This window comes from Myotis davidii, unplaced genomic scaffold (assembly GCF_000327345.1).
Source record: "Myotis davidii unplaced genomic scaffold, ASM32734v1 scaffold109, whole genome shotgun sequence".
NCBI lineage: Eukaryota > Metazoa > Chordata > Mammalia > Chiroptera > Vespertilionidae > Myotis > Myotis davidii.
In genome coordinates, this window is record NW_006300368.1 from 1,432,600 (window position 1) to 1,441,842 (window position 9,243).

The following is a 9,243-nucleotide window of genomic DNA, read 5'->3' on the forward strand; positions in this document are numbered from 1 at the left end:
TAAATTTAAGTAAATTTTTCTTGACGCATAACATATATAGGAAGAAGCACACAAATAAATTGACTTTCACTCATATAACAAAAGTAACTTTTCACCCAGATCAAAACATAATATTACGAGCCCCTCAGCAGCTGCCCTTGTGCCTCCTCCCAGGCGCAGCCCCACAGGTAGCCAGTCTGAGCTGCACTGGGGTAGGCTAGGAATGTGCTTTAGACCTCCTGGCCATCCAGATTGCTGGTCATGCAGCTCTGACCCTCCCCTGACCTTTCCTCCCTGGCATTCGCTGGTCATAGGGTAGACCACCTTAGAGAAGGAACAAGGGTGGCCTCATACAATTCCCATGCGGGCCCTTGCATGACCAATCCCTTAAGCATTTAACCCCTAGGGATAACATCTAGGTCTCAGTTGTGTTTCAGCTCCAGGCTCAGAAAAGCAGCAAAACCAGACAAGTGATGCCACAGTTGACATCAGGGCCAACAGCATTGACTAATGACCCCCCCCCCCCTGAGCTGGTGCCGGCCAACCAGTGGAGACCATGACCTTAAAAGGACACACCTGGAAAGCTGATGAATATTCTATTGAGGTCCTCCCCTGGGACCTCCCCTAACATCCCCACCCTTCAAAGGACTGAGGACGCAGGCTCTCCCTCCCCGAGCCTTCACTCCTTTCCAGTCTCTCTCTCCTACCCCCAGCGCATTACCTCTACCTTCCTCTCTCCTAAGTTCCAAGGGCCCTTCTTTGGCCTCTGTAACCTGTTTCCTGAACCCATTTCTTTGATAGCTTCACTTCTCCTCCCTCTGTGACTTTTTAAATAAACTTTCTCTTACGTTTGAGTCTTGGCTCTGAATTCTTTCTTAGCCAGAACTCAAGTACCGAGGTGGCAGGAGGTCAGGCCTGACTCCACAGGTCTAACACCCGGTGCCATTTTCACTGCCGCCAACAGTAACAGCACAGATTAGTTTTGTTTGCTTTTGAACTTCATATAAATGGAACCAAAAAGACTGTTCTTTTTTTGTGCCTGGCTCAACACTTGTATAGTTTAATTTATTCATTCTCACTTTAATACAGCATTCCATTCTGTGAATAGACCAGAATGTATTTACCCATTCTACTGCTGTGATAGAGACGGTTTTAGATTTTGGGCTATCATGAAGAAAGCTGCTGTGACCATTCTTATGCATGACTCTTGGTGAAGAGTATTCATTTCTGTTAGAAGTATACCCAGGAGTTGAATTCCTGGGTCAGAGGGTAGGATGGGTGTGCTCAGCTCAGTAGATATGGCCAGTTTCCCAAAGTAGCTCTTATAAATTACATCTTCACTACCAGTGAGTCAGAGCTTCAATTACTCCACATCCTTGTGAACATTTGATACTGGAACTCTTTTTCATTTTAGTCCTGGTGGGTGGGTATACAAAGATATCAAGTTGTGGTTTTAATTCACATTTCTCTGATGACTAACGTAGTTGAGCACTTTTCATCTGTTTACTGCCACTTGTATATCCTCTTCTTATGAAGTGTTTAAGTCTTTTGCTCATTTTTCTTTTTGATTTTAAATTTTCTATTGGTTACTCTTATTGATAAGTAAGAGTTCTTTATATATTCTGGATGTTAGTTCTTTGATGGATATATGATTTGCAATATCTTTTCCTAAATAAATTTACTTTATGGAATATTACTACTATAAATAAGAAAACAATATCACATACCATAGAGAGTAGGTAACTGTGAAATAAATACAACAAGACAATGTTATTACATTCTAGCTAAAATACCTTGTGGCTGGCAATGTGGATAGAGTCCTGATTCCTGTTAAGAGATGAGCAGGTGAAAAATAGGCGTTATGGACATTCTAGCACCACACGGAGACTTTCTCCTTGATGTCTTCTAAAGGCTGGAAAGAATCAGAAAGGAAATAACTTTCTTATTATTCAGCTTCCTGTTCATTGTCTCAGACACCCTCTAACCCTTTATCCTTGAACCTTCTATAATTATGTCCTCTGCTACCCACTGTGTGAGGTCTACACTTGGGAAAACACAGCTGTAAGGGACATGGATGTAATGAGGGTTTTAACTAGGGGTTGACATACTGAGATTGATGTTTCAGAAAAATCACCCAGTTGGCAATGTGGATAAAAGCAAAAACAGAGGCGAGGACCCAAGTTAGAAGCAGCTGAACTGGTCCAGGTGCTATCAAGGGTCTAAATTAGAGGTGTGCCAGGGACTGGGGTGAGTGTGGGAGCTGGAAAGATGGGAGGTAGAATCTGGGCAACGTAGTGGCTGAGTGATAGTGGTGAGAGAGTAAAAGATGATGCCTGGGGTGACTGTGGGGTTTCTAAATTGGAGGACTGAGAGGAGAGAGGCAGCAAAGGCTGGAGAAGCACATTGTGCGGAGGGAGGAGATAATGAAATGAATCTGGGACGTGTTGAATTTGAACAGTTCACAGGACCTCAGAGGGAGAGTCTCCCATTCATTCATTTCATAAATATTTACCGAGCATGTACGGGTGCCAGGGGTGCAGCAGTGGATCATACAGATAAAATTTCTGCTCTAATGGAGCTTATCGTGGGAAAGATACGTAGTTGGAAAAACACATACGGACAAGGACTGTATGCACGGGACTCAGGGCTCTGGGCTGTGAGGTGGATGGGGGGCCCTTTGGATCAAGGACAACAGGTAAAGCTGTCAGTGTAGGTGAGCCAGGCAGAGGGGAGGGTGGAACACCAGTGTTTAGAGGTGGGGGGAGGGGCAAAGAAAGCCACCCAGGAGTAATCAGAGGGGATGGAGGACAGAAGCCGGTCACAGGAGGAGGATGTCCAAGATCTGTCACCTGCTGCATTCATTCATTTATCCAAATCGGGGCATGAGGCTCTGGGGAGTAAGAGAGGAATGAGAAGTCGCTGGAAAGGCAGATTGTAAACTACAAATTGTTAGCAAGGCCACATGAAACAGATTCTCTTAAGGAAGTACAGGCATCAGGTGGGAGCACAGAGGATGGGAACGCACGCCTTTAGCCCACTCTGCGCTGGGCACTGGGGAAGGCTTCTCGGAGGAGTGGACATGGAGCTGGAGAATAGGTGCAAGGGCCCTTGACAGAGGGGAAGGGCTTGAGCAAGGGCGTGGAGGTGGGAAGCTGCAGGGCACGTTCTGGTAGCGGGGCATCCGCAAGCACCTGGGAACAGGGAGCCCGAGATGGCAGAGTGAAGATCAGGCCTAGAGAGGGGGCTGAATTCGGAAGGCGATGGGGCAGCGCGGGTTTGGAGGAGAGTGGGCACTCGGAACACCGCAGCAGAGCCCCTCGTCTGGCCCTAAGGTTAGCAGGTGTCCGGGGCCAGTAGGGGCCCACTCTGCTCGCTCACAAATGCCAGCTCTACTCAGCGGGCGGCGCGGGCAGGAGGGTGCGGTGGTGCAGGGAGGCAAGTGAGAGAGGGCTATGCAGAAGCGACAGGCCGGTGACAAGCTCCAGGGTCTTGGGAGCGTTCTCTTAGGAGAAGTGGGCAAGGACCTGAGGGCAATCCTCAGGGATGAGGAAGGATGGACGGGGCCGAGGCGCCAAGGCCCAGTCTGGCGGCCTGAGCTCAGAGACACCCTCTGAGCGTGAGCCCTGGGCTGGCGGGGTGGGGGTTACCGCACCTCGCCAGCCCACCTCCTCCCGGTCCTGGCCTCACCTTGCCTCCTCCTCCACTAGACGTCGTCAGCCTGCTCCCCCGGCCCTGGAGCTCAGCGCTGCACTGGAACTTGGGGGCTGGGCTCCGGAGGGGTACAAGACTCCGGGGTTCTCTTGATTCCTGCGCACAGCAGGCCCAAAGCTCCCGGAACCCTCTCTGTGGTTCACTGTTGAGAGTCAGCTCTTGGACAAAAGGCCTCTGGCGCCCTCTACTGGCGGCTCTGCGTCAACAATCCGATCGCTCGCTCCCCGTGGCCAACCCTGACCTTAGGGCCTGAACACATCTGGGGCCACGGTCAGCGGTAGGGAGGTATGCAGACGCCAGCCAGGACGGAGGTCAGGCTTGTGATATTTGCCTGGATTCCTAGCTGGTCTCCCTCCTTCCTCCCTCCATGCACAGCTGGGAGAGTCTCTCTAAAAGCATATTTGTGGACGCCCGGCCTGCGTGGCTCAGTGGCTGAGCGTTGACCTATGAACCAGGAGGTCACCTAGGTCACCGTTGGATTCTGGTCAGGGCACATGCCCAGATTGCCGACTTGATCCCCGGTGGGAGGCATGCAGGAGGCGGCCAATCAATGATTCTGATCATTGATGTTTCTATCTGTCTTTCCCTCTCCTTTCCTCTCTTGAAATCAATAAAAAATAATTTAAAAACCATATCTGAGGAATACTACTTAGCAATAGCAAGTAATGAACTATTGATAGCTGCAATGACTTGAATGGATCGTAGAGGCATTACTGGTATGCTGAGTGCAGAAAGCCAATCTCAAAAGGTACATATTTTATGATGCCATCTATATATCGTTCTTGAAATGACACAATTATAGAGATGGAGAGCAGACAAGGTTGCCAGGCAACCTTGGGAAGGGGGGAAAGGGTGTGGCTATAAAGGGGCAGCATAAGAAATTTCTTTTGAGGCGATAGAACAATTCTCTATCTTGACTGTGCTGGTGGTTATATAAATCTATGCGTGTGATAAAATGTCATGGAATTCAACACAAAGACACACAAAAGAATGAGCACATCCACAAAATGGTGAAATCGAGTACGGTCTGGAGCCTAGTTATTGTATAGTGCCATCTTTCCTGGTTTTCATAATGCACTACAGCAGTGGTTCTCAACCTTCCTAAGGCCGCGACCCTTTAATATAGTTCTTCATGTTGTGGTGACCCCCAACCATCAAATTATTTTCGTTGCCACTTCATAACTGTTATGTTGCTACTGTTATGAATCGTAATGTAAATATCTGATAATGCAGGATGGTCTTAGGCGACCCCTGTGAAAGGGTCGTTCGACCCCCAAAGGGGTTGCAACCCACAGGTTGAGAACCGCTGCCCTACAGTTTTGTAAGCTGTCACCACTGGGGGAGGCTAGGTGATGGGTACAAGGACCTCTCTGTACTACTTATGCGACGACTTCTTTTTAAAAAAAATTATTGAATTTATTGGAGGTAACATTGGTTAATAAAATTATACAGGTTTTGTGTACAATCATCTATACATTGTATTGTATGTTCACCACCCAAAGTCAAGTCTCCTTTCATCACCATTTATCCTCCCTTCACCCTCTTCTACCTCCTCCCAACCCTCTGTCCCTCAGGTAATCACCATATTGTTGTCTGTGTCTATGAGGCTATTGTTGTTTTTGCTTAATTCCTTCACCTTTTTCACCCAGTCTCCCTACCCCCTCTCCTCTAACAGCTGTCATTCTGTTCTCTGTATCTATGGGTCTGTTTTTATTTTGTTTGTTAGTTTATTTTGTCCATTAGATTCCACATATAAGTGAAATCATATGGTATTTGTCTTTCTCTGACTGGCTTATTTCGCTTAGCATAATGCTCTCCAGGTCTATACATGCTGTCGCAGAAGTAAGATTTCCTTCTTTTTTACAGCTGAGTAGTATTCCACTGTATAAATGAACCACAGCTTTTTTTTTTTAACCCAATTATCTACTGGTGGGCACTTGGGCGGCTTCCAGATCTTGGCTATTATCAATAATGCTGCAGTGAACACGGGGTGCATACTGTCTTTCGATCAGTGTTTCGGGTTTCTTGGTATATATTTCCAGAAGTGGAATCTCTGCGTCACAAGGCAGTTCCACTTTTAATTTTTTGCGGAAACTCCATACTGTTTTCCACAGTGGCTGCACCAGTCTGCATTCCCACCAACAGTGTATGAGGGCTCCCTTTTCTCCACACCCTCACCAGCACTTGTTTGTTGATTTATTGATGATAACCATTCTGTCAGGTGTGAGGTGATATCTTATTACGGTTTTCATTTGCATTTCTCTGGTAATTAGTGACATTGAACATCTTTTCATATGTCTATTGGCCATCTGTATGTCCTCTTTGGAGAAGAGTCCATTCAAGTCCTTGGCCCACTTTTTAATTGTATTGTTTGTGTGTTCTTTTGGTGTTGAGTTGTATAAATACTTTATAAATTTTGGATATTAACCTTTTATCAGATGCATTATTGGTGAATATGCTCTCCCATTCAGTGGGTGTTCTTTTCATTTTGTTAATGGCTTCCTTTGCTGTGTTAAAACTTTTTAGTTGTAGGTAGTACCATTTTTTAAAAAAATTTTTTTCCCTTGCCTGAGATATATCAGAAAAAATATTGCTTTGAGAACTGTTCAAGATCTTACTGCCTATGTTTTCTTCTAAGAGTATTATGGTTTCAAGTCTAACATTTATGCCTTTAATCCATTTTGAGTTTATTCTTGTGTATGGTGAAAGAAGGTGGTCTTGTAATAGTGATTGAAAAAAACATAATATACAAATCAGGTAGTAATTATATAAAATAAATCGTACTAACAAACTCATAGGAAAGTCAGGTAGTAAAAGAGGCTTTATGAAGGTTCCTGCAGCGGGCTGTGGGCCGTGTATACTGCACACGTCTCCTTTTATCATCATAAGAAGCCTCTGAGGTGTGAATGTCTCACACTGAGCTGACATTTCCTAAGACATCCCTGCCCAGGGATCCTCTTGCCTGTTGTCCAGCGGGTACCACAGAGCCCCCTATTGGGGTACACAAGGCCTTGCACACTCTGCCCCTGCCAGCCTCTCCCACACCCATGCCTACAGGATCTCCCGGCTCTAATCATGTCTTTAGATGTGTTCTCCCACAAGCCTTCCTGCCTCAGAGCCTTTGCCTATGTTGTTCCCTCTGACTATACACTCTTCCCTTAATTCCTCTTCATTCTTTAGTGTTTGGCTCAGATGTGGCTTCTGCAGAGACATCTCAGGTCCCTGGGAGACAGTCACACTCCAGCGACACAGCTTCAGAGGACCCTGTGCCTTTCCCTAGCTTTTCTATAAATGTACTTAACCAAGTCGTCAGGTGTCAAGTTCCAAACCTTACACCTGGATGCGGGGGTCCCTGCCCTACCCTTCCCTGGATCCCATAGGATGAGGAATCTGTGGGGCCCTCTCAGAGCCTAGGCCCTTTCCTTTAGACCACACTCCTGATGCACGGGACCCCCAAATCCCCTGCCCAAAGGCCCCAGGCCCATTCCCTCAGGGTGGACCGGGTGGAGTGGCCATGGGGAAGCGGGTTGTAGGGGGTGTGGCAGGTTGCACTCATGGACTGGAGTGTCCACATATGTGCACATGACCTTCTCCTTGCAGGATGGGCCTTGGGGTGGGAAGATACAGGGGGCAGGCTGAGAGCAAGTTTACCTCAGAACCTGGCCTTCCAGGTCAGCATGAAAGTATACCTGCCAAAGTAGGAGAACAAAACGTATTTTATTGAACAGTCGTTAGCTTGATTTGTAAGTTTACAGTATCTCGACGGGTGTGGCCTCCACGTGTACTCTTGCCCAAGCCCCGCTGGCATCAGGGGTGGGCTGGGGGCAGCCTCACCCACCGGACCAGAAGCTCCACCAGGGAGGCAACGAGCGGCACTCTGCTCCAGAGCAGTGTCTGGCACAGAAGAGCAGGTAATAAATATTGGCTGTGAGAGACGAACAGGATGATCCAAGTGCAACGCTTGGCATGGTGCAAATGTCAATAAATATTAGCTATTATTGCTTGTGGAGTGAGCGAGCGGGTGGGAGAGGCAGGGAGGTGAGACCCATAAACTGATGTGGTCTGTGCATGAGGAAAGGGGGCTGCTGACCCCGGGGTCCACACTGCCTTTGTGGGGGTTACACTCCCCTCCCCTCCATCCTGCAGGCCTCTCCCAACTCTGAGTGGCAAGGCAGCCACCAGGGAGGCATACTTGACAGCCAGGTACTGAGAGGGGCTCCTGCTAGTGCCACTTCCCCTCCCCCAGGGAAGAACAGCTGGGCAGGCTCCCTCTTCACCTCCAGGTCCAGGCGCTCACCTCCCCAGGCCCAGACAGAACCCACCCAGCTTCGTTTTTTTTTTTTTTGCTTTACCCATCAATCCCTGCTGCGGTGAGGGGGTAGCTGAAAGGACTGATTTTACCCCACCATGAGGCTGTGCTTTGGTAGAAGGGGAGCTTGAGCTGGGGAGTCAGATCACCCACTGGACCCTGAACAAGTCACTTTGCCTCTGCAAGCCTCGGCTTTCTCATCTGTAAAGTGGGATCGTGTGTGGAAATGGTGCATGTCGGGTGGCAGATGCCAGGCACACATTTACCCAAGGGGAAGACCCCTGGCACAGAACATAAGTGGGTCAAGGAGGGCAGAGGCCCGGAACCGCAAACAAGAAAGCAGGCGAAAACTGTCCACAGCCAGCCAGTGGGAGGGCTGGGCAGAAGTTCCTTCCTGGCGCCTGAGGGAAGGCAGGTTCAGCTGCCCGCACTGGAGGCCCGGGTCAGTCCTGTTTCGGCCGCAGGGAAGGTGCTTCATGACGGGCACAGTGCCAGCCCACAGGGTCTCTGTTAAGGCCTCAAGCCTGCAGAAGCCAGGAAGCCCCTCACCCAAATTACTCCTTGCAACAAGGGGCTTGGGCATCCCAGAAACAACCCTCACCGCCCCCGCCCCCCACGACATTCTCGTGTGCGCGCCCGCGCACACACAGGAGGTGGCGCTGTAATAAAGAACAGAACCCAACTAACCCCAAAACAGGACAGGTGAGGGGAAAATCACATATTGTGAGCTACCCACCAAGGGTCACCATACCCTCAGAACTGAGGGCGCAGAATTCCCCGCGGCCTGCGGACCGGGGGGAAGTGGAGGGTCTCTGAAATCGAGTCTAGCCGCGTGGCAGGACACACGTGGCCAGCGCCGGCGTGGGGGTCAGTGCGGCGGGAAGATGTCGGAGCACTGCTGCAGGATGAGCTCCACCACCTGGTTCTGGAACACCATGGTCATGGGCATGCTGGCTTCCTCCGTCTCGGGCCGCAGCAGCGTGGGCCCGAACACGATGGCCACGCTCTGCACGGACATGCGGTTCTGTTCGCCGTACTCAATCACCCTGCAGCGGCATGGGGTGCAGGGGAATCAGGGCCCAGCGATGGGAGAGTGTGGGGGTCCCCGCAGGGCCCGCCTCCCCATCGCCACGGCCGCCCACTCACCGGCACAGGTGCTGGAAGAGGAGCCGCATGGTTTCGTGGTTGGGGGCGGGCAGCGTGTGCACCAGGCTGCGCACGAGGCGGCTGCGCTGGGCCTGGTC

At 49.6% G+C, this 9,243-nt stretch overlaps 1 protein-coding gene and 1 long non-coding RNA gene across 4 annotated transcripts in view; both read right to left on the reverse strand.

Annotated features, from left to right (window-relative positions):
- The window catches only part of LOC102763282, a 7,290-nt gene extending 3,491 nt beyond the window's left edge, over positions 1 to 3,799 (reverse strand). The window contains exons 1-2 of one of the 3 annotated variants that reach the window (XR_436346.2): positions 3,667 to 3,799; positions 1,773 to 1,891 (exon numbers count right to left, since the gene is read on the reverse strand). This is a non-coding gene — a long non-coding RNA (uncharacterized LOC102763282). Of the gene's footprint in view, positions 1 to 1,649; positions 1,892 to 2,760; positions 2,862 to 3,666 lie in introns of those variants that run through there. The other 2 variants (XR_001516073.1, XR_001516074.1) reach the window with 2 other exon arrangements.
- A 3,589-nt stretch (positions 3,800 to 7,388) lies between these two features.
- Positions 7,389 to 9,243, reverse strand: part of ARHGAP27 (Rho GTPase activating protein 27) — a 31,849-nt gene continuing 29,994 nt past the window's right edge. The window contains exons 16-17 of the mRNA XM_015572519.1: positions 9,146 to 9,237; positions 7,389 to 9,045 (exon numbers count right to left, since the gene is read on the reverse strand). Coding sequence (XP_015428005.1) covers positions 8,868 to 9,045; positions 9,146 to 9,237 — 270 coding nt within the window. The 3' untranslated portion in view covers positions 7,389 to 8,867. The remainder of the gene's footprint in view (positions 9,046 to 9,145; positions 9,238 to 9,243) is intronic.